Source organism: Phaseolus vulgaris, chromosome 3 (assembly GCF_000499845.2).
Source record: "Phaseolus vulgaris cultivar G19833 chromosome 3, P. vulgaris v2.0, whole genome shotgun sequence".
Taxonomy (NCBI): Eukaryota; Viridiplantae; Streptophyta; class Magnoliopsida; order Fabales; family Fabaceae; genus Phaseolus; species Phaseolus vulgaris.
In genome coordinates, this window is record NC_023757.2 from 28731844 (window position 1) to 28757746 (window position 25903).

At 34.9% G+C, this 25903-nt stretch overlaps 3 protein-coding genes across 3 annotated transcripts; 1 reads left to right on the top strand and 2 right to left on the bottom strand.

The window, feature by feature from the left end:
- Positions 1-10015: 10015 nt before the first annotated feature.
- LOC137806998 (small COPII coat GTPase SAR1A) lies at positions 10016-12592 on the bottom strand. The gene is made up of 3 exons (XM_068607408.1): positions 12201-12592; positions 11983-12114; positions 10016-10604 (listed from the first exon to the last, which is right to left on the bottom strand). Exons 1-3 carry the CDS (start codon positions 12327-12329, stop codon positions 10284-10286), a joined length of 582 nt encoding a protein of 193 aa, XP_068463509.1. The 5' UTR covers positions 12330-12592; the 3' UTR covers positions 10016-10283.
- A 471-nt stretch (positions 12593-13063) lies between these two features.
- Positions 13064-13805, top strand: LOC137806999 (large ribosomal subunit protein eL29z). The gene is made up of 3 exons (XM_068607409.1): positions 13064-13204; positions 13287-13390; positions 13500-13805. The coding sequence occupies exons 2-3, from the start codon at positions 13289-13291 to the stop codon at positions 13581-13583; spliced, it is 186 nt and encodes a 61-aa protein (XP_068463510.1). The 5' UTR covers positions 13064-13204; positions 13287-13288; the 3' UTR covers positions 13584-13805.
- Positions 13806-17419: 3614 nt separating this feature from the next.
- LOC137807000 (dihydrolipoyl dehydrogenase 2, chloroplastic-like) lies at positions 17420-25006 on the bottom strand. Its single transcript, XM_068607410.1, has 15 exons — positions 24426-25006; positions 24054-24200; positions 23543-23677; positions 23279-23387; positions 22442-22566; positions 22066-22191; positions 21906-21986; positions 19583-19645; positions 19421-19495; positions 19276-19354; positions 19096-19196; positions 18776-18889; positions 18449-18562; positions 18253-18324; positions 17420-17995 (listed from the first exon to the last, which is right to left on the bottom strand). Exons 1-15 carry the CDS (start codon positions 24744-24746, stop codon positions 17948-17950), a joined length of 1710 nt encoding a protein of 569 aa, XP_068463511.1. The 5' UTR covers positions 24747-25006; the 3' UTR covers positions 17420-17947.
- Positions 25007-25903: the final 897 nt, after the last annotated feature.

Here is a 25903-nt window from a genome sequence, read left to right on the forward strand (position 1 = left end):
AGTTGTGCACAAAACTTGGAATAAAGCTAGTGTTTGCATCAGTCGAACACCCCCAGATGAATGGGCAGGTCGAGTCTGCCAACCGAGTTCTGCTCCGGGGTCTGAAGAGAAGACTGGAAAAAGCCAAGGGAACTTAGGCAGAAGAAGTTCCTAGAATTGTGTGGGCCTACCACACAACTCCCCAGTCCACCACCAAGGAAACACCTTTTAATTTGGTGTATGGTTCGGACGCAATGATTCCCGTAGAAATTCAAGAGAGTTCACCACATTTCCAGAACTTCGTGGCCGAGGAATCCAATGAAGAAAGAAAGGTGAACCTAGATCTACTGGATGAAGTCAGTGATGAGGCTTGCATCAAGGCTAAAGCCTTGAAGAGAAAGGTGGAGTACAAGTACAACTCCAAATTGAGACCTCGGCAGTTCCAGGTCGCCGACTTGGTAATGTGAAAGGGTCACCTCTACCAACTAGAGAACAAGTTATCTCCCAAGTGGACTGGTCCATTCCGTGTGACAGAGGCACTTGGGAACGGAGCGTACAAGCTAGAGACCCTAGAAGGAGGAACGACTCCTCAAACTTGGAATAGAGCAATTTTAAAGTTTTATTTCAGTTAATTATTTCATTGTACACAGTTTAGGGGACACTCTTTTTCCCTTATAAGGGTTTTTTAACGAGGTCAGCCAATAAAAATTCAGTTAAAAAAAAGATATATTTGCAAGTGTGTTGTACAATGCAGTAAAGTGAACCTCTCCCTTGGGTAAAAGCGCCAAGATCGGGAATAGTAAGGTTCTTAGTGAGACTCCCTCTTGAGTGAGAACGCCAAGGTCGAGAATAGTATGGTTCACAGTTAAAAATCTCCCTTGTCTCTATATGGCAAGGTTGAGACTAGTAAAGTGAACATCTCCCTTGAGTAAAAGCGCCAAGATTGAGAATAGTAAGGTTCTTAGTGAGCCTCCCTTTTGAGTGAGAACGTCAAGGTCGAGAATAGTATGGTTCTCAGTTAAAAATCTCCCTTACCTCTATACAACAAGGTCGAGACCAGTAAAGTGAACCTCTCCCTTGGGTAAAAGCGCCAAGATCGAGAATAGTAAGGTTCTTAGTGAGCCTCCCCCTTGAGTGAGAACGCCAAGGTCGAGAATAGTATGGTTCCCAGTTTAAAATCTCCCTTGCCCCTATGCGGCAAGGTCAAGACCGGTAAAGTGAACCTCTCCCTTGTCTTTGAAAGGCAAGGTCGAGAACAGTATGGTTCCCAGTTAAATACCTCTCTTGCCTTTATACGCCAAGGTCGAGGACAGAAAGGCGAACCTCTTCCTGGTCTTTACATGTCCAAGTCAAGAGTATCATGGTTCGAAAGAAGACGTCTCCCTTGTCCTTATGCACCAAGGTCGAGAACAACGAGCAAACCTTTTTCCTATCAGTCAAGGGTTCGAGCGAACATCACCCCTACCTCAATGTGTCAAAGATCGAAAAAGGATAAGATCAAGCATATGGTAAAGAAGTGTGCTACTAAGGTACGAACAATCAATAAGGCATTGTTAGTAAAGTTAATCCAAGACAAGCAAGATAGCCAACAACAAACACAAGAGATAAATTGAAAGAGAAAAAAACTTCATAAAAAGAGATATATGTACAGATTAGTTAAATGTTTGCCTGGTTACAAATAAACACAAGGAGGAATCACCGTGTCCACTAGCTTCCCATCAACAATAGTCTTTGTCATCCCAGTTTGGGAAAGATCCATCCCAGTTTGACAGAATTTGGATTAGTAGCATCAAGCTCACTAGATTGATTCTGTTGCATAATGGTTCTTAAATCATCCATACCAAATTCATCCAAAACAGATTTGGGCACAGAAAAATCTGTTTCATCAAACACAACATGTATAGATTCTTCAACTGCAAGCAATCTTTTGTTATACACTCTATAAGCATGACCATTTATAGCATAACCAATATGTATTCCTTCATCTGATTTAGGACCAAATTTCCCCAGATTATCTTTACCATTATTTAAAACAAAGCATTTGCAGCCAAATACCCTAAGATGACTAATGCTAGGCTTCCTTCCTTTATACAGTTCATAGGGAGTTTTCTAAAGAATTGGTCTAATCAAGGTTCTGTTAAGCACATAAGAAGCAGTGTATACAACATCAGCCCAAAAGTATTTAGGTAAACCAGATTCATTTAGCATAGTCCTAGCTAACTCTTCTAGTGATCTATTCTTTCTTTCAACAACACCATTTTGTTGGGGTGTCCTAGGAGCAGAATAACTATGTGTGATTCCATGTTTTTCACAAAATCTATCAAACTTTGCATTTTGAAATTCTCCCCCATGATCACTTCGAATCTGTTTTCTCCTATTTTCATTTTCATTATGCAGAACCTTAGCTAGTTTCTTAAAGGCTTTATATGCATCATTTTTAGAAGCAAGAAACAAAGTCCATGTATATCTTGAAAAGTCATCAACAATCACCAAAGCATAGTAATTTCCAGCTAAGCTAGTAGTCCTAGATGGTCCAAACAAGTCCATATGCAAAACATCCAAAGATTTATTTGTAGAAACCATATCTTTTGATTTAAAGGTAGTTCTAATCTGTTTTCCCTTTACACAAGCATCACACAATCTGTTATTTTGAAATTTTATGTTTGGTAAACCAGAAACAAGTTCCTTAGATTTTAGCTTATTCAAGTGATTTGTGTGAATGTGAGCTAGCCTCCTATGCCACAGCCATGACTCATCATTTTTAGATAACAAACACTCATTTTCAGAACAACTCTTTATAATGTCTAGGAGATAGATGTTGTTTACCCTTTTTCCAGTGAACAGCACCTTACCAGAATTTTCATTTGAAATTGTACAAGTGTTGGCTTCGAAATTGACCTTGTATCCCTTGTCACACAACTGGCTAATGCTTAGAAGACTATGTTTTAGCCCTTCAACATATAGGACATTCTCAATAGTGGTTGAGTCTTTAGTACCAACATCTCCTCTTCCAAGAATTTTTCCTCTATTGTTATCTCCATATGTGACATGCCCTTCAGCTTTGAGTTTCAGATTTATGAACTGAGTCACATCACCAGTCATGTGCTTTGAGCAGCCACTATCTAGGTACCACTGGTTTTTCCTGCTGTTTTTCTGCAACAAAACAGATTTAGCACATATGGTACCCCTTTAGTGTAGGGTCCAACATGATTAAGACCTTTCCTTAGGAAGCCATTTGGCCAATCCTTTAGGAACAAGTTACCTCCTAGCTTTACATGTTCTAGATACATGACCAGATTTCATACAATGAAAACATGTTGCAGTATGCATTGTTTTTGAATCACTAAAAGAGAAAAACCTGTTTTGGAAGGAACAAAGAAACTGGACAGCTTTTTCACATTACTTTTCATTCCAGGATTATATCCTAGACCATTTTTATTGAAAACAACATTTTGTGAACCTAATAGGGTTTCAAGATTTTCTCTTCCTTTAGTGAAATTTGAAAGTGTTTTTAACAAATATTCAACCTGTTTTTCCAGCTTCTTACAATTATCACAAGTTTTAATTGATGCATGCAAACATGTTAATTCAAGGCTAACCAATTCAGTTTTAGCTTTGTGCAGTTCTTCTTCAAGAGCTTTGACCTTAGGTTCAAGTACCCTATTTACTCTATTCAATCTATTACACATTATAGCCAACCTGTTTGCTTCATCGTGTGTTTCCTTAAAAGCTATTAGCAGCTGATCATAGTTTTCAGAATCAGTGGAAAATCACTTACTGAGTCAGAGTTGGATCCTTCATCATTCACCATGAAGCACAGATTTGCTTCTTCACTTTCAGTTGAGGAATTACTGGATGAGGATACATCATTTTCTTCCCATGAGATGTATGCTCTTCTACCTTTGCCTTTGTCACTCTTCTTGCTTGCTGATTTTTCTTTATTTTGATTGTTTGGACAATCAGCTTTTATATGACCTAGTTTACCACATCCAAAGCACGTGTAATTGGAAGAATTTGAATCACTAGGTTGTTTGGAGTACCTCTTTCTTTGTTGAGTTCTGTCATGGTTTTTCTTTCTAAGAAACCTGCTGAATTTTCTGGTGAGCAAACTCACAGTCTCATCATGTTCAGGATCAACTTCTTCCTCACTTGTATCATGTTCCATGGTAGTTTTCAGAGCAATTCCTTTGGCCTTCTTCTCCACTGTTTCTTGTTCTTTCAATCTTTTCAGCTCTATTTCATGCTCTATCATCTTTCCAAAAAGTGCAGCAGTGGACATCTTGGATAAATCTCTGGATTATGAGATTGTTGTTGCCTTAGGCTGTCAGCTCCTATCAAGGAATTTTAGTACCTTTATGTTAAGCTCTTCCTTGTCAAAGACTTTACCAAGGCCAGTGAGGTGATTTACAATGTGTGTAAATCGTTTCTGCACATCTGCAATACTTTCTTCTGATTGCATTCTGAACAGCTCGTACTCCTGAATTAGTGAGTGTTTCCTTGCCCGTTTCACATCATCAGTTCCTTCATGAGTCACCTCTAGTACATCCCACATCTCTTTGGCTGAGTTACATTGAGAGAATCTAAAGAACTCATCCATGTCCAATGCAGAGGTGATGATATTCTTGGCTAAGGAGTCATATTGGGCCTTCTTCTTCTCGGTTTCACTCCATTCAGACCAAGGCTTCTTTATTGTTTCATCTTTGACAACCTGCATAGGTATAAAAGGTCCACTGACCACTGCATCCCAGATTCCCATGTCAATAGACTCCATAAAGATCTTCATCCTGATTTTCCAGAAAGCATAGTTAACACCACCAAACATAGGAGGTCTATTAATAGACGCACCTTCAGCAAAAGGCATTTTAAACTCAGACATCATGCATACACTTGAGCAAAATACAAGCCCTAGTTCTTGATACCAATTGTTGGGTCTATTAGTGTCTAAGTTCAAGAGGGAAGGGGTGAATTGAGCTTATAAAATTTTTGCAAGAACACACAATTTTCAGTATACCAGAGGCAAAAAGAACAGATTGTTTTTACATGAAAAAGATTGATTCTTCAGAGCAGTCTAGCACAATTTGAATTTGTTCAATATAAAATTGTGATCAACAGAGAATTATACCAGAATCAGATTAGCTGAATATTATGAGGATGAAGGATACAGCTATGCTTAGAAATCAAACAAATTTACTCAACACAAGGTTTTAAGGAGAATGATTCTTTCTCAGATTTTAATGATTAAACTGTTTGTTCACAGATCACTTAAACCATCATATACAACTGTCTTGTTTGTGATTAGAGAACTTTAACAAATCAGGAAGAACAGTTTTTACTTAAACCCAGAATTAACAGATTCAATTTCAAAAGAACAGATTTAGTTCTTGACAGAATTAAGCAAAACCAGAAATGAGTGCAGGGATGAGAAGAAAAGGCACACAAGTTTTTATACTGGTTCACTCATACAGAGCTATGTCCAGTCTCACCTTACCCCAAGGTGGAATCCACTAAAAACAGTACCAATTACTTACAAACACAGCAGTTCTTGAACACTACAAGAACAACACAATCAATGCTGAAAAATCCTATTTCAGCACACCTTGCACTCCAAGAAACCCTATCAAGGAGTGACTAACACTTACACCTTTACAAACCAGAATAAAGGAAAGATTACACCTGAAAAGAAGATGCAAGAACTTAAAACCAGTAGTTCAATTTGCTGCAGAACTGCACCAGCACCTTCACCAAGATCAAAGGTTTCCTAGAACAAGCACACTTGAAAATCTCTTTGGAAAACCTTTCAAAAATCTTTCAATCCTTCTTCTCACATGGAAAATGTTTGATCTTTGTCAAAAACGTAATTGCTCAGCACCTTTTCATGTGAGAGAGACTTTTTTTTATATAGAAAACAGTTTCTAACTTCTTTTCAAAAAACAGTTGAAAAACAGTTATGAAAACAACAGATTCATTTTTGAACTTAACAGATTTATTTTGTGAAAACCGCCAACTCAGCTAACTGAAATAACTGTATGAGTTGTACCTTTGGTGCCCTAACTAAATTGTGAAAAACCTTTCAGCTGACCAAAGAATAAACCTGTTCTTTCACAGTGAAACAGATTAAAATATAGCAAACAGGCCAGCTCAGCTTTAACTGAAATAACTAACTAAGCTTTACCTGTGGTGCCCTAACAGAATTTTAGAAAAGCCTTTTAACAGAGAAGAAATAAACCGATTCTTTAAGAGCACTTTTAAAAGCTTTTCAAAAACCCTTTAACCACATCATGTGCTTGACCTAGACTTGGTTAGGCATCTAGGATGGGTCATACAGCAAAAGGACCTTACACAATTACAAGCCTACATACAAGATCATCTAAACCTATTACAAACTTCAAAGCAAACTAGCTATTTTTCTACATCAAACACACACAACACTAGGTAGAGAAGAGACTTCATCCATCTTCAACAACATCAACCTTCTGTTTCCTCTTGAAGACGAGACTTAAGCAAGGGTTCTCATCTTCAGAAGCGGCGACCTCAACCACCCCTTTTTGCCTTTAGTCTACGGGGGTTGGGGTAGAAGGATCAGGAGCAGAGGGGCCAGGAGTAGCCTTAAGTTGAGTCGTCACAGCAACCAACTGCCTCCTTTTCTCAGCGTTAAGTACCATGCATGCATAAGAAGAGAACATAACATAAGAATCTAGACCAGTAAAGCACACATGCAAAGAGAAACTTAAGCAGAAACAGGGAGAGAGGGGATACCAATATAGCCCTTAAGAGCCTTAGGGTTGTACTCAAGCTTGAGCAGCTCGACAGTGCTAAACACTGCTCCCAAGTATGAGAAGAAAGTGCACACCTCTCGTTCCCGCGTGGGTAAGTCCTCGAGGTTTCTGGATTTCTTGAGCCCAGATTCCTTCACCCAATAAAGAGGGAACCCATCCAAGAGGGTGAGGTCTGACTTACTGCACCGTATCTTGAAGAACTTCCCTTTGAAGCCCTTATACGATTGCTGGAAGAGGGTCAACAATACCCTTCCAGTGACCCCATTGAAATTCACCCATAGCTTCTTCCCTGGACTCTTGGCCTCAAAAAAAGAGAGGAAGACATCCACCGACGGCGTATGGCCAAAGTGGTCGCAGAGAATGGAGAATGCCCTAACGAATGCCCAGCTGTTGGGATGTAGCTGGGCAGGGGCCACATTGACTTCAGTAAGAAGGGCGTGCTCAAAGCCAGTAAGGGGTAGGCGAAGTCTAAGTCTCTTGAAGACTGTTGAGTAGACGAAACAGAAGGGTCTCTCTGGGTCCGACGACTCGTCAGAACACACAGGTTCATCTAACCTACAGGGCACGACCCTCACGTATCTATCGTGCTCCTTCCCAAAGACGCGGGATTTATGGCAGATTCTTCATATAGGTTGCTATGCTCGCAAGGGAGGTAAAGCTAGAGGTTTCGGCTAAGAGATCGTCAGGTTGCCAACGATATAAGGATTTATAGTCGAGAGAAGGAGTTGGGTTTGGAGTAGGTTTCGGTGGAGCCATCTTAGGAAGAAGAGCTAAAAGAAGGAGAAGGAAAAAATAAGAAAAAGGCAAAGTTCAGAGAAAGAAATGGTGCACTTCAAAGCATTCGAAAAGCAGAGAAACACGAAAGCGAAGAACAAAAATCATAAAATGCAGAAAACCTAAATAGTCCCAGAACAGTTAAGGCAAATTAAGAACGTCGAAATGGTAAAGCAAAGGCAGTTACGAAATTAAAACCATACCTTAGAATGATTACGCTTCGAGGAGTTGAAGTGAGTAAGGAAGGGAGACATAACATTCTGAGAAATGAAGGGTTTCGAGAAAATGCTTAAGAGAAAGTAATGGAACAGTGAAAGGAGCGTAAGGTTTAAGGGGTTTAAGTTATCAGAGAAGCGCAAGCGGCAACGAGCCTCGACCGTTGATCTTGCCACGTGTACGTTGGACAAAAAGTATGGTAAAATGTCACCTCAGCGCACTGTGCACGTCCTGTCGCTCGTTCGCCACGTAGGTCATCGTGGGCGATCACTTAGCCTCTTTGTTGAAACAAGTTATAGCTCGAGCCTGGGGGGCTTGTGTACTGGACAAACGTTAGACATCAGCGTCAAACATCGGCATCAGACATTGACATCGGACCTTGATGGTTTGGTCGCATTAATGGGCCACGTAAGTGGACCCCCAGAAATAATGATGAGTTATCACCTAGACGTAAGAATGACCTAAGTCATGGGAGAGTTCATGCATGTGGTGTGTATAGTACGTTCTGGTCTAGCATAAGTAAGTATCCCTTGGAGGCGCCCATAGAACATATGGTCCCACATCATTGGTGCATGAGTTGGTACCCTAGCGGCCATACTGTTAAGATTTTGCACTCCAGAAGAGGAAAGTCCTGTGCAGCGGCTACGCTAAGATTGTACAACGCGTCACAAGATGTCTCGCCAGTAACCCTAATTTCACTTAAGGAAAGATTCTCGTGGGACAGGGAGTTGACCTAGATACAACGAACATAAAGGGTGGTAAGAACTCTAGAAAGGTACGTTGTTTCTAAGACTGAAACTGCTTTACATACTTATTGTTTCTTAGTCTAGTATTGACTAGATCATCGGAGTGCAATCAATAGGTAGTGCCCCCTCTGTTTCAACGGAGCCACCCTTGACCACCCAAGGAGAGAGCAGAAACCACCAAGAAATAGAAGGAGTCACCATCTGCTTTTAAAGTCAATGGCGGTTGGATCAACCGGCGAAAACAATATTCATTCCCTTTTTACAAAAAGAGAGACTCATCTATTTATAGCCCCAAGTTTGGGGTAAGAATGTTGTCCAATGAAGTACAATTATCACTTAATCATGATTTTTGCATAATTATTGTATAATATTCGCTAACCAATTTCTCTAGCAAGACATGGTGCAAAATAAACCGATAAGTCGAATGACTATGACACGTGTACACGAATGTTCGACCTTTCGGTGATACATTTATATAATAATAATAATTTAAATTTGCAACATAGATAATTTATAACAATAATAATTTAATTTTATTAAAATAATAATAATTTTACAATAACAAGTATAATAAAATATAATCAACAAAAAATTAATTACAATAAATAACAAAGTAATTCTTTTTTCTACACAAGTAGAATTAAATATATAATGTAATTAATTATTTTCTCATAATAAAATACATTAAAATCGCTTGAATTATTTTTCAAAATACATCATAAAATATATCATAAATATTTTAGTTTAAAGAAAACAGCATACAACATATTTTTTTTAAATGGTGCTACAATTCTCTTTTTATTTTAATAGAATTCAAGAAAGTTAATTTAATTGTGCCTACAACAATTTACACTACAATTTACATATAAAGTAACAAATTATATGTAAACCAAATTACTAACATATATATTAAAAATATTTTATATATAGTAAAAATAAATTTACCGTAACATATTAAACCTTTTGGGGAAAAAATCGTATTTATTGAATTTAGATATTGACAACATAATATATATTTTTATTACAAAATATACACCCAAGAGTAACTGTAACAATCAATATCACATTACAAAATCATTGTATTAGACATTACATAATTTTTAAGTTTAATCAATTTAAATAGATCTAAACAATAGCATGCTATAACAAAAGAATAGTGTGACAATTTCTTTTATCAATTTACTCTTTTTCAAATAATTTAATTTCCAAAACTACATTATTAATCAACTTTTTTATATCCATTTCTTATTCTAATTCTAATTTTTATGTACTCAAGTAATTTAATAATCCTATTTAAAAAAACACATGATTTCATATTTAGTAAAATCAAAATTCTATTATAGTTAATCCAATATAACATATGTATGTCCACATTTTTTTATAATGTATATAATTTTGAAGGTTAACTTATCATATTATTTTACTAAATAATCACAAACGAATTCAGATGTCCTTTCTCTCAGTTTTCATATTTGTCAAACATGATGAGATCACAAGAGAAAGAAAGAGAGAAGAGAGAAAATGTGGAATAAGACATCACCAGATTTATTACTGTGTTTCATCAAAATCATACATTACCCCCTACAACAGAATCCAGTGTTTCAAACAGAAAATATCCCCCGACAAGAGAAAACTTCTAAAGATACAAATTGTGACACATAACATCACTGCAGTTGTATCAAATAATCAATCAAAATGAAATCATCAAAAGCAAAAACAAAGATAAAACCTCTTCTGATGTAACTGCAGACTGTGCTAGTAGATCAAAGAAAGGGGGAAATTATGACAGAATCTACTTAATATATTGAGAGACCCACTGGAAGCCATCTCCATATCCCATTTTCCGGACAATGCTGCACATGAACACTTCCAGAGGCCGAAGGTTGGACTCTGTGAGGTTGACCTTCCCCTTCCCTGTGGTGAAATTGGTCAGCCCCAGATGATAACGTAGCTCTTCTTCTGATGCAGCATATGGAATGTCAATCTTGTTCCCTAGCACAAGAAATGGAACATTTGCCAAAGATTCATCCGAAAGCAAGGCGTCAAGCTCCTTCTTCGACTCCGTGAACCTCTCTTTGTCATAGGCATCAACCAGGTAAACTACTGCATCCACCTGGAAAACCAAAGTGATTGTGAATTTGTGAATTCTAAAGCATTTTCAAATAATTCTAAGCACCATTCTAGTCATTGCACATCAGGTATTTGTTTACAAACAACCATCATCAATAAGTTATAGCTCAATGGAAGACTAGCCATGCACGACACACTGGCAGAAAATAATTGTGAAACAAAAACGTATATACTCGAATTGGGAACGTTGATAGGTGATGATTTAAACAACACTTCATAATAACCATCGAACTAACTGCATGTTTATCTTACTGAATATCTCTCTGCCCTTGCGACTGAGAGAATGTATCAACTTAGAATTTTCACTGCTTCATAACTATATTGATCTACTTATTAGGAAATGTAATACCTAAGCTCTTCCAGAGATCTATAAATTCCTTATTTGTGTGCTCTTTTCTTTCTAAATCATCAGGAATGTGTTAGACATATCAGGAAATATACTACTAAAACACACCCTACAATGTTGACACAAGTGTTGTCTGTAAAATGTTCACAGTCAATATTTACCTCTTATGAATCAGATCATAAACACAATATGAAATCTAAATCAGTGAGCCTATATGAAAATCAAGATAGTTGTAAGTTGAGTTAAAAAAATTACATCATATCTTCAACAAGAGGAATAGATGAGACAAAGTTGTACGAAGCCATGATCTGATATAAACTAGGAAGTTTAAAGGGTTTCAGAACAGCAACAACACATCAGCAAAATATGACAGGAAAGTGGAGTAGAGAAAAAGCAACTCGTATAAAAAGCTGGCAGGCACATCAAATAGGAAGTGAACAATAATGAATAAGCCAACCGTACAGCCACTGGATCTACAAAACATCAACAAGTCGGCAAGTCCAAAGACCTTCCATTTAGGAGGAGAGAAAACGTTTAGAATCAAACGACAATGTTGCATCACATCCAACAGAAAGCAAAACAACACTATGAAATTATCCAGAAACATTTGAAAACATGCATATGTATAGCAGGGGGAGTAATTGGTGACAGAGGGATAACAAATGCCCCCTCGCCCCCTGAAAAAATCAACCCCTTTTCTTCAGAAGAACATAAGAAATACAATTTTCCAGACGCAAAATATAAAGATTTGAAAAGAGAAATCACAAATCTACACATTCAATTCCAACTGAAAGCAAATAGTCCCAAGGCGCTAACAACAACAATGCATAAGTATATTACATAGTAGGGGACACAGATGATATCCAAGTAGGTCCAATTATTAATGTAAGGCATACCAAACCAAGTCTCGTTTTTAACAAACTAAAAAAACCCATTTGCATATTACAAAAAATTATCATTGAAAAGGAAAAGAACAATCCGAAATTGATAACCCAAAATGATTGAAGACATTGACCTTGGCATAATAGTCTTTCCAGACTCTACGGGCAACTTGATGACCCCCCAAATCAAAAGCCTTAAACTTGATCTTCCCAATGCTCAATTCCTCCGAAGTGGGGTGTTGGGTCGGCTGGTGCTGAACTAATCTCTGCAATTGCATCGAAAAGATAAAAACTTTTTTCAGTAAAGAAAAAGAAAAAAAAGGGTATTTATTTGATGCGAGGGAAAAGGAACCTCGTCTTTGAGCATGTGAAGGAGGGTGGTCTTTCCAGCATTATCGAGACCGAGGAAGAGAATCTTGGCTTCTTTCTGCCAAAGGCCGAGGGAAGCTAGAATTCCATAGAACCAGTCGAAGAGGAACATGCTTGAATTGCAGATGTAGGTGTGGTGTCGGTGTTGATGTTGGGGAGAAAAGAAAAGTCCCAGATCGAATAGGAGAAGGGAAGCTAACCTAGATCCCACCGAACCAAGTCTTAGATTAATTGTCTTTTTAGGCAATTAATTCAGCGTTTCAAACGCATGTGGTAGGAATGCAAATGCTCCTCTTTTTTCTTTTTTTCTTCCAAACACCACATCTAACTAAGAACACGAGGGAGGGACCCATTCCTCTAAAACAACCTCTCTCTACTGTTAACTTTTTTTTTCATTCTATGCAAATAAAATAACATTATCAATATTACTCCATTAAATATTCAAAACAATAATTTTTAATTTAAATTACTAAGAGGTTAAATCTATTTAATTATTCATAAACTATTAAAAACATAACTCCTTCGATTCAATCAAATTTCTTACTTAATTAAACTCAATTATGCTAATGAACAAACTTCAAACTTAATACAAATTAATCGTTAAATTATTTTAATAATATAAAATTGATATGTGATTTATTCGATAAAATTATGAAATTAAAAACAAAAAAAAATAGAAAATATTTTTTTTAATATTATTCCCAAAACAACTTCAGATTTAAATTAACTCTCAGGCATTTCACAAAGCATTCAAATAAAAAAATATTGTAATCCTTGGGCCCCAAGCATCTTGTTCTCATGGGCCGAAAGCCCATGTATTCCCTTACCGTAACCCACTCCAGTTGCGATAAGCAAAGGGTACTATCGTCATTTTTTCAGTGATCTTAGGGTTTTGCCTCAGCAGGAGGTAACATATATAGCTATCTATTCTTCATCAAAGTTCTGTTCCGCAGAAAACCCTAGCGCAACCGGATCTTCACGATTAGGGTTCGATTTCTTTAATTTCATTCGCCATTTTCACACTTTGTGTTCCCTCTTCGTTGTGTAACTTTTGTGCATTGAATTGCAGAGATGGCAAAGTCGAAGAACCACACCGCTCACAACCAGTCCTACAAGGCCCACAAGAATGGCATCAAAAAGCCAAAGAGGCATCGCCACACTTCCACCAAAGGGGTACTCTCTTCTTTCACTATTCTGGCTTTTTCTTTCTCGACTGATTTGCATTTACGTATTTTCCGAAATGTTTTTTTTTTTAATGGTTTATTGTTGGCAATAACTGTAGATGGATCCCAAGTTTTTGAGGAACCAGAGGTATGCGAGGAAGCATAACAAGAAGAGTGGTGAAACAGCCAGTGAAGAAGAGTAAATGTCACTCTCCGATGGGGCTAAGATGAATCTCTCCTTTGATTTGTTATCGAAGCCTCGTGTTGATTTGTGTCAAATTTATCTTTAGTAGCATAGTCATTTTATGAGTTAATTTAATCCAGAGAATTCAGTACTTACTCTTATAGCATCTTTGCTTGTTTTTGTTATAAGACTTTGAAATTTTATCAATGGATTACTATTCGGTTGCTTATGCTTTCTGTAACTGCTGTAGTCTTGTTCACCTTTAATATTATGCGTGTTAATGTTAAACTTTATCTGGGCAGATGCAAAAGATTATATTTTGCATATACTGGAGGAGTTTGATTATTCGTAAGGAGATGCTGTGTTATTTGTCAATTTCATTAATAGTTTGCTTTGTTATTATAAAGCTGAGGGAAGAATCGTTCATTTCAAATTGTTATTTGTGTCATGTTTTCACTCTTCAAGCTAAAGGGTGTTTTGATTCAGGGGAATTTAGTTTGATTCCACTCTTGAACCAAGAGTGGTATGATATTAAAGGATGAGATTAACCATTAAACCTAGGCTAGACAGACTACTGCAATTTTTGTATTAATGTTGAACAACTTATTTTCATTATATTAAGTTTGTTTGTTTTTATAATTTTAAAAGCTTTTGAACTACCAATAGATTTTAACTGTAGTTTTGAATAAGTTTGTTCACCTCGATTTAGTCTTTAAAGTATTATTTTCTGAAATCCTTAATATTTTTCTAACACTTTATCCATTTGACTGTAACCTATTCCTTAATTTTATCATGATCTCTTATGCTTAAATTTTTATGCCATTCTTCCATGAAATTTTAGTTAACAAACTTTTATATACGCTAACCTTTATAATTATAATTATTTTAAATAATCATCTGTACTTGCGTTGAAGGATTGTTGTAGTGTGGAAAAAACAAAACCAATGGAAATATATTAAAGATTTATCACACTTTAACCAACCAACGATTTATAAAAAACTCAATTGTGATCAGGACTTAATTTATGCTTTGGAGAGGGTGGGAGTGGAAACGTAGGAAAAGAGGCGAAAGAGAATGCTAAGTTTAGGTTGTTTCGATTAGGAAAAAAATGAGTGAATTTGAATGAAAAATTTGTAATAGATTAGATTGATATGTAACTAATAAAGATTATATTTTATATTGAATACTACTAATGTGCCCTAGGATAATTTTAGAAAAAATATTTAAATAACATTTGAATAGTAAATAATCATGATAGAATATATATAAGAGAACCAAATTAGCATAAGCTAAAAAGAGTTCTAAGTGTAATTCTGAATGAGTAAAAGATAAGGAGCGAAGAAGCAAATGAAGTAACACTGCTCAAGATTCGGTGTAAGGGGAAAAACATTTGGAAGGATTTGCCTCTTATGAGTGGCACAAAATTAAGGCAATAAGGTCCCACTGAAGAGAAAAAAAAAAACTTATTTCGTGGTACAAAATTAAGGCAATAGGTCCACTGAAGATGAAACAAAGTTCTTATAATTGGAGGCACAAATTTTATTATTTTACTTACATATATAACACACAGGGTCATAATCTACTTTTTTTTCTTTCAATTATAAGCATGGTAGTAGAATCGAGATACAAGTAGTGTATCGGAGAGCTGATATTATGAATCGTAAATCGTTTCGTATAGTAAATTGTAAGATTCATAAACATTAAATTTTTTAATATATACTTAAATATATAAGATATGTATACATACAAGATACAATAAATTATATATATATATGTACCACACAATTTCACCAAAAAAACCTCTAAAAAGATAATGTGGTGCATACATGTTATTAAACAAATTCTGTCTATCTTTTTTTATTTACTCATTTTTTAAAATTCACATTGATTCACACACAATACGGAATCGTTTTGCGATTCAGCGATTCTTCGTGCGAATCGCACGATATATATAAGATTCAGGGACGAAAAAGATTCTTCACACGATTCGTATCGTGAGAGGGTGAAACCGTATCGTTTCGTACGATACGTATAGTGAATCGTAAGATACTAACTACTATGATTATAAGTGTAGATGTAAATATTCTTTGAGATAATTTCGTCATTCAACATAAATATATAAACTTTCATCTCAAATTGATTCAGTGGTGACAAAATAACTACCCACCCCGTCTTTCTCCTCTCTCAAATCAGCAAATCCAGACAATCTCCGTTCGAGAGTCTTTCAATACCAGTAAACACCTCAATCCAAATACAGGTTTAATATTTGAAATTGCTAATCCTTCCTAAAACACTCCAGTAAAATATTTTTGTCAAGAAATGTATAAAAGGTATTTTGTGAAAGGTAAACAGTTTAAGTAGATTTGGAAACAGTTGATCTCTCAAAACAGAATATTTTTTTTATTTTTTAATGCTTAAATGACAAATAGGTGGGAAAAATACTTTGAAGACAACATTAATTATCTACTCTTCATAATAATTATCTTAAAAGTTTGAATGTTAATCGGGGCCCTTAGGTTAAGGAATTAAAAAATAAAAAAATAATGATGCAGTTAAAAGTATTTTTTGTATGATTTCGTAAAAAAAATTAATCAGTGTCCGTCTTTGAACTCGTAATTTTATTTTTTTATGTAAATTATCGTGTGTATTCTTTTTATTAGATTGCAAAGTAAATAAAGTACACACACCTTTGAAAGTAACAAGTTCTTTTTTTTTACACATTTACTAACACACATTAACAATACTATTTAACTTAATTAATATTTTTTTTCATTTAATAAAGAGTTTTTTTTAGAAATTACTCTAAAATTATATCTATTAAGAATTTATGTTCGAGTTTAATAAAAAAATTGCGTTCACATTTATAGATAAAATTATTTTGAAATAGTATCATTGAATAGGGTCTAGGGAATTAAAACTTTTTTTTTATATTTATGTCTTTTTTCTCATATTTGAATCTAAGGGAGTAGTATTCTGTTTAAAAAAATTTATTAATAGATCAAATGTTACATAAGTAATTGAGAGGAAGCATTTAGGCATTTTAAAATGATTTTGTTGTTCTTTTCATCCATAAGAATTAAACAATATAAGGGAGTTTATAACAGTTCACATACCTACTCAATCAACTGAGATAAACTAATACGATTTTGCTAATTAATATTTTCAAATGCTTAAATAAAATATTTAAATGTTTTATTTCTCTTTTATTCTTAATCTTGTCTTTTGGGATTATTAAGCAAGACTTTCTGTAGTTGAATCTGATAATATCATGAGCAACTTTTAACAAGTTACAAACGAATAAGTAAATGGGAGAAAGTTAATGCTTATAACTCATAAATCAGAGTGGTTAAGTGTGTTTGGAACAATTGTAATAATCATTTATTATATCAATAATAACTATATATAATTTATAATCAAATTTAGTTTTTGTTTAAATTTGTTGAAAATGAGTTTAAAAATATTATTTTCATTTTGATAAAAAAAATAGTTTTAAATAATATAAGGTTAAATGTGTTTAGCATCCCGTAAAATACAAAATATATTAAATGTGTCTCCAAATTATTTTCATATTATCTTCGTCCTCTAAAATTTACTCTACTATTCCTTTTTATGTATGGCATTTTTGAAAAAAAAATATTTAATTTATATTTACAAAGTTCAAGATAATATTAATTATTTTTTTATCAGTTGTACTCTTACCTTTTACTATTAGTTTAGATATATATATATATTTAGTGATTTAGTGTGATACAGTGATGAAAAAGGGTAAAATCTACTAAATAGTTTATTAAAGTAAAAAAAAAAAACTATTGCATTTCTTAATTTCTCAACAAAAATAAAAACTTTAAACGACACTTGAAAAGGAATCATTTGTCATTCCATCATATCATATGCAATACCAATAAATAAATATTACAAACTGATACTAATGACAACATGGATATTGAAAAAGACAATAACCAATTCAAATCTTTACGTGGTGAATGTATCAAATAGCATAATTTCACCAACATCTTTGAAGGAAAACTGTTAATGGTACACACGGATTCGGAGCAAAGCTAGAAGCACCCTAAAAAAATAGGCCGTTCTCAAAAAGGTTTTCTCATTGACCATAATTAGATGAAGTAAACTAGTTAAAAAAATGCAATAATAATGAAGATAAGCATCTTTTACAGGCACTGAGAATAGCAAGTAGAAAAGAAACCAGTACATCTATTCTTGGGCGCTTATCCATTATCGGGCCATTATTGATCTCCCTCCTCCTACAGTTCCCCTCTTTTACAGGATTCTGAATGTGTTGTCTTCCTCCTGAAGATGCATTATATTTTGGAAGTCCCTAGTACAATTAAATTTCTTCAAAATTTTATCCTTTGTTTGGGAAGATTAGACTGCAACTTGTTCACTTACTGGGCTAGAAGCTTGTGCTTTAACCTGCCCCAGTAATATAAAATGGAACGTATTAATGCACCGACCATAATAAACTAGCTGTCTATGCAAGTCTAAAGGTGTATGTTCTATATTTCAACTCTTAACTCCGTAATAATAATCCCCCCTCCTGCCCCCCGTTTTCCCATATCTTCTGTTAAGCTTAAATCAAATAGAAAAATTCGCAACTATTAATTCACTTACACCAACTATGTCATTGTTTTAGGCAAGAATGGAATACAAAATATCAACGATTAGCTTACCTTTGCTGATTTGAATAGTTCATCAAGAACCTCGGACAAGGTTGGATGTGCATGAACTGCAAATTTTATGTCCTGCAGTGTACCACGAGGTTGAAATTACCAAACAAGCAGCATAAGAGTCGAAGACTTCATGGCCATTATTAATAACTAAATGCCAGGCACATACATAAATGACAGCAATGGTAGAAAATTTTACCTGAATACGTGTCCCTAATGCTATAGCATTGGATGCTTCATGGATGAGATCTGCTGCATGCAAACCAAAAATATGAACTCCCAGTATCTCTCCATTGTCAGGCCTGTATATCAACTGCAAGAAAGCATAAATGATAATTAGCAATGTCAAGTTGGTGAGAACAGATAAATAAATGCATCCACAGAAATGAATGAGTGTAGAACAAGTATTGTGATGAAATGAGTACGGCACTTCTAAAGTGACTAATAGAGGGCTCGCCAAATTTCAGAACTTTTATAAGCTTCTATACGGGAATAGCATTAAAAGAGGAAAATACAAAATTATAACCTTGGCAAGTCCCTCTCCTTCGTTTTCTGCTAGGGCCTTTGTGTTTGCTTTAAAACTTGTCTTGGCAACACTTACTTCAAACCCCTCTTTTTCACCTTTTTCCCTTGCTTGAGGCTGCAGATTTTATGTTTGATCACAACACGTAAGAATTCAAGTAAAGAACTACAAGTAGTAATTATATTGTACAAATAATAAAAGGGGGAAAAAGGATGAAAGAGTAAAAAGAATGGAAAGAAATTTAACCACACATGAAAGATAACTTATTCATTATATTATGTTGCAGTGAATGACACATCAAACGAAACAAAATTATGATATACCTCTGTTAATCCAACCATGCTGATTTCAGGATGAGTGAAACAAGCAGCTGGGATGCTTAAATGATTCAGCACATTATCTCTTCCAGAAACTTGTTCAACCACTGTTGGACAAATTTTTCATCAAATGATATTGAAGCAAAAACTAGAACTTGTGGAAAAATTACATCAGTTATCACTTACCTGAAATTCCTTGTGCACTGGCAGCATGAGCAAGCATCATCTTGCCATTTGCATCACCAATACAGAATAAATGTGGCACCTGTCATTCCAAATCCTGTCAGTAACAATAAGTCAGAGAGGGATAATTCGAGAGATTGAGGCAGACCAGTTTGCCATTTGCATCAATTACACGCATGCGCTCATCCACAGGAACAAAGCCACGCTGTGTTACAACATCAATCTGCAGGTACAAGTTACCAAAAATATTTGATTACTTTGTCAGAGAAAAACTCCTAATATCAAAAATACATCTCTGATAATTGCTTACATTCTCCAATCCGAGATTTTGGGTGAATGGAGCCCTTCCAGTTGCTATTAGTGCAGCATCCACCTGTAGCAAAGCAAAGACGTCAATTTGCAATTAATCTGAAGTAATTAACTGTGCAGGTAAAAGAAAAGGGAGAACAATCTTCAGCTGGTTACATCCTAATCCGAATTAGTTAAGGAAACAGATCATAACATATAATGGAAAAAAATTACTCCTAAGTAAACATCAAAGATACACTGTAATATTTTTTGTCAATGATGTTTATCGTCTATATGATGCAGCCCAAAAGTTGACATCTCTTAACACTGACCATGATTACATAATATCCTTTATTACACAAGCCCAAGCAATAGTGGAGGAGTTGAAGATGTTCCTAAAAGCTAATTCATGGGAAGCAATAAAGCAGAAACATGATCGTGCTCATGGTTTTTATTCTATGGTCTATGAATCCATACTTTAATCATGTTCATGATCAAATTCTGACTGGCCATGAGATACCTCCAAATGAAAGTTTAATTACATGACTTCTTTGTGTGCCTACTCTTAAAAAGAATGAAAATTCTGTTGAATCTACTAAATTCTTCTACCATGGTGTCTAGTTAGGGTAGATGTGGATGTGGAAGTCAAGGTCGACATGGTGGCAAAAGTGGTCGACCTCAGGAATTTTTGAAGATGAATATCAGGAATACCTTCAGCTTAAATCCAGCAGCCAAGATAAACACTCTAAACACCTATTACCTCAACTACTTGTTTTTCTCAATATGTGGATAATCAAGGTCCATCGATAATTAATTCAAGAGCTTTTGATGGCATTCTGGAAATGATTTCTTGTTCACGTCAATATCTTCCCAAAATTTCCTCGTCAAATTACTCTAGTAAATGGATGCAAGCTGCTTTCTTGTAAATAGAATGTTTTCCTCCTCTCTTTAAAATAAAATTCCTCGTTCTATAATTTTTTCAAATGAACCTTTATCCTAGCATTTTTTGTTGTATTTGTTTTGTTCATGATGTCTCTCCAAGTTTGGATAAGCTTCCAGTTCAAGCTATAAAATGTGTCTTCCTTGGATAATTGAGTCGGAAAGGGTAACAATGTTATTCTCCAAACACTAAATGGAGAATATATTGCAGATGTTACCTTTTAGAAAAAAACCTCCTTCTTTACCTCTTCTTTACAAGGCTTCGACACTTCCAATAGGTTTTACCTGTCACATCCTTTATTTCATTGTCCATTGAAGGTAATATTATTTCTTGGAAAAGTATGAAACAAAATGTTATTGCACGGTCTAGCTGAGATGCAGAGTGTAAAGCTATGGCCAAATCACTTGAAAATTGATATGGATTAAGCAGTTACTTTAAGAGTCAAGATTTTGTGATATTCAACAAATGAAGTTATAAGGCAACAACTAGATAGCCCTTCGCATTGACTCTAACCCCATGTTCCATGAAAGAACTAAACATAAAGATTAACCATCATATTATTCAAGAGAAGTTGTAGGGCAAGGAATTTTAAACTGAATTTGTCCACTCAAATGATCAACTTGCAGATATGTCTTGACAAAGTCTTGGAGATGGTCTTGAATTCAAATATATGTTCAGAACTTGGTGCATATAAATTATATGGTCCAACTTGAAGGGGGGGTGTTAGATTTAAACCTTAAAAAATATATTATGTCCTTTTTGTAATTGTAAAAAGTTGTTTTCTTCTCCCCCATTCTGAATTGTAGCCCACTTGTTGCTCTTTTTTATTTATTAGCTGAGTGACAATGTGAGCAACTCAGACATTTTTTTTCTCAATATCAGAACTAACTGACCACCAAATACAAAAAAAAATGCAGCACAAAGGAGTCAAACAGCCACAGTATGATGACGGGAAGAAACAATGAGGGAGATGGTACAGTGAGACAAACAATGGCATAGGTGGAAGGAAAAAGGGCAGCACACACACACAACAAAGGCTAGCCAGACATATTCCAGTAATTACTTTCATACTGTGGTCAAATTATGAGGTTTAGGTAGGGAAACACAGATAACATTACTGTGATATGGTGTATCATAACATGATACAATATACTAAGTACTAGCTCCTATTTATACTTATAATAGACTTCTAATTTTAATTGAATTGAGTTAGAATGTAATTGAATATAATGAAACATGCAAATCACTCCTAAGAGATTCTAAGTAGTAATAATTATAATATAACATTTTATAGATATTCTATGTTCTAAAAACAATTAATAATTTTCTCTCTTCAGTGGGAGAAATGTTAACAATTAATAACAAATACATAAACCAAAAAGCTTTCTAGAAAAGATTAAGTTACCTCCAAAATGTCCTTTGGCTCCTTAGTTTTTGCATCAATAAGTTCAATCAAGACAGGTTTTCCATCCCTTGCAGGTGTGATCTATATACAATAAAATGAGGAATGTGGTGTGTCAAAGTAGCCAAACAAAACTATATAAAATATTACAATATGTAGTTACCTTGGTTGCGAAAACTCCAGTATGATAATCAATATTTCGGGGATTTATAAGGACCCTTTGAGCCAACTTACTAATTTCAGGATCAAATCCGGGCATAAGTTGGTCCAAAGCCTCTACAAAAGTAACCTGCAGAATACCAATTATTACTTTACTTATCTTTTCAGTGATAAATTGGGGATCATAAATTTTACAAATAAGGAAGTAATATAAAGAGTAAATATTAATTAACGTTTTGGACAAATAAAAAGTATAAACTGCAATATGATTTAACAGCACATCCACAGCTTTCTGATTTTAAATGACGGGATCAATTATCTGTAAATATTTCCAAGAACAAAAGGTAAAAGAAAGAAAAAGTATCACAGAGACATGCTACCTCACTTCCAAGTGCTGTATAGACATCACTGAATTCAAGGCCAATATACCCACTTCCTACAATTGCTATCCAATCAGGAACAGACTCCAGTTTGAGTGCATGGTCACTGGTAATCACAGTCTTCCCTGAAGGTAAATTTTAGGAAATTTTTCACTAAAGTAATTATACCCAATAAATCTATGGAAAAACATAAAGATACAGGGTGTGAATTTACACACGAGCGTCAAACTTGTGTCATAAGTTAGGGAGAAGATTCCCTTGACATAATATAGGACAAATGTTAAAATTTCAAATTATATGAAAGCTAAATTATACATTGAATATCTATACTTATGTTTAATTGGAGGATGGATTAGCATATAAGTTTTCTGAAATATTTAATTGCCAAAGAGATAATTATTGTTTCAGTCTACCTTATGACCATATCCCTTCCCCTAAAAAATGAGTACATATAGGACTGCATGAAGCACTAAATTGACTTTTCAGATTGGAGATCAGAATATCCATCTACCCTGAAGAAATATTTTCTTTATGCAGATGCAATAGAGTCTATTATCCTACCTACCTACTACTATTAAAAATATATCTCCAATTTACAATTCATCACCCCTTTTTCCATTGCATGCATAGGAACTAATAGCACTCTAGTTTCTATTTTCTTGTAGCTGGAAGGCAAGCCTAAAAAGCACTGAATTCGGTAAAACAAAATTTCCGTGGCTATCCAGCAAGGATGCTTGGGATAGCAATAACCCATCACACCCTAAAACTGGATAAGCCGCTTCTACCAGTGTCTTGCCTTAAGGACACAGAATGAGGAAGGAAAACATTGATATGTACCATCAACTTCAATGCCCTTTGGTACAAAAGGAACAGAACCAGTAGCAATGATGATATCTTTAGCAGTTACTATTTTGTTTGAAGAGCCAACTTTCACCTTTTGAGGACCCTGCACAAATTTGATTTCTAAATCAATTTCATTCCAATAATTTCCTATTTTCAAACATTCTAAACTCAAAGTATGTGATCACACTAATATCTATTTAAGTATTTACAATTATAATGCCATAGAAACCTCACAGCATAATACCAATGTCACGTTACCAATATAGTTCCAAAACCAGTAAGTATGTCTACTCCAAGCGCTTTCATTGAGTTGGTCAAATTGTTACGAATTTTTGAAGCAAGATTATTAGCATGATCAGCCACTCCTTGCCTGTCATACCCTGCCGCAGATACCTAAAACGAGCAAAAAATAAAGAAAAATGATCATGTAACTGTCAATTGCTCGACACTTCTACCATGTGATAAAAACATTCAAAGAGTTTGTTGTCAACCAATCAGAAATCAGTGTTGACATGACTTTCAGATATTATAAAAATGTTAACATTCATAAGTTACCTGTTGTATGACTGTATAAGATAATTCTTCTAAAAGTCAACGACCTTGGTGATTGAATGACAGAATAAAATTGTTTTACCATATCAATCTATAGCATATTTCTTCTACAAACTTTACCATGCACCTCTATATGTGATATACAGTGTTCATACTAATTAAATTCATTATTCTAATATCATTGCACAACTATTCGCACATAATACAACGCTCTTACCTGTAAGCCAAAGGACTTCAAGTGATGGTCGCTCTTTAGTTCTCGCATACGACCACTCACTGCCAAAAGAGCTTTCGAAGGAACGCAGCCTCTGTTCACACATGTCCCTCCCACCACATCTCCTTCCACAATCGCGGTTTTCAAACCCTGCAGTTATTCCATTAAAACATTCTCATACAAATGTAATGCTCAACTCAACTCGCTTTATCACACAATCATTATTCCATAACGGCTATCTATTTATGGATTCATTATATAAAGAATAACTACCATATCAAATATCGGATTAGTAACTTAGTAACGAATTTGATTGTCAAACAACGAATTTCGCAATAACAAGTTGAAATGTGTTTATGTTTCCCGAGATCGAACCTTCTCGACGGCATGAAGCGCGGCGCCGTGGCCGCCAACGCCAGCGCCGATAATGAGCAAATCGTAGTCGAACGATTTGGGAGCGCTGCCATTGGCGGAGAGCGCGGCCGAAATTGCGGCGGAGTGAGGGCGGCGAGGGAGGTGTGAGTGGTGGCGGTTGAGAGAAGCAGCGAGACCTGAATCAAATGCCTCACGCCGCAAGCCGCAGAAGCGGAGATTGAGAGGCGTGGACTCGGGGACGTGGAAAGAGTGGCGTGATCTGGAGATGGTTGCGGCGGAGGAGGAGGTGGCGGAGAACGAGAGTGAGAGCGAGGATTGCATTTTGAAGGAAGAGAGAAATGGAAATGGAAATGGTGAAGTGGAAATGTATGGAGAGAACGAGATCTGAGAGAGGGAATGAGTATAAGAGTATAAGAGGGAGAATGAAACCTCGAGGAGTCCGTTGGGAGTTAGGAACAGTGAGAAGGGAGAAGAAAGAGGCGGAGATATCAAAGAGCGGTCGATCAACTACTTTTGTTTACTTTGAACTTTGCGTTATTATTCATTCATAGATTTTCTTTTTTCTTTTTTTCCTCCACTTTACAATTTTTTTTATACTGAACAATTTATATCTATTATCACTTTGCTAATTTAGTACTTATTTTTAATTTTAAAAATTAATTTTGTATTTATTATGAGAGAATGATTGTGTTAAGTTCTCAATAATGCTATTTTTACAAGTTTCGATAAAAAAAAATAGAATGAATTATGAAAAAATTTATGTGATCCTCGCGTAAAATGTATAAATATCACACTCATTCAATAATTGCATTCAAAATGTGGTCCTTTAGAAATTATAGTCTTTAATTTCTTTTGGTTTTTTTCTCATAATTAGTAATTTATTATCTCTTCATTATGGGAAACATAGGTATAAGTAGACTAATTGATCAGAAATTTCTTTAAATTCTACATACCTACTACACCGTTGATCCATTAGATAAGATCAAATTTTTTTCTTTAGTCATATGTTAAGGTTTATGGTTTAATATACTTGTTAACGAAGATTGTAATTTTCAGCATATCCATCAAACTCAAAAATGAATAATAAGGTGTCAAACTATTATTAGGGTTATTGTTTACTAGTTCATAAAACTGCAATTAAAGTAGTTATTAGGATGAGACGGTGGATTTGAAGAAGAGGAAAAAGGATAAAAGTGTAATTATCTTTTTGAAATGCACAGTATTTCGTTTCAAATCTCTTCATAGGCCATAAAAATTCAGAAAAAAATTGTATTAATGTTTCCCTTCTTTTAATATAAATCTAAAAATTGTTTTGTCATCTTTAAAATTGATTATTGTAATTTTGAATGTTTTATAAACAAAATAATTTAATATCTTAATCTTTGTATTCCCTAAATACATATTTTAAACTTTTAATTATCTTTAAAGTAAGTTAATTAATTTAATTGCTAAAATAATGTTAAGTATAGTAGTTTTTA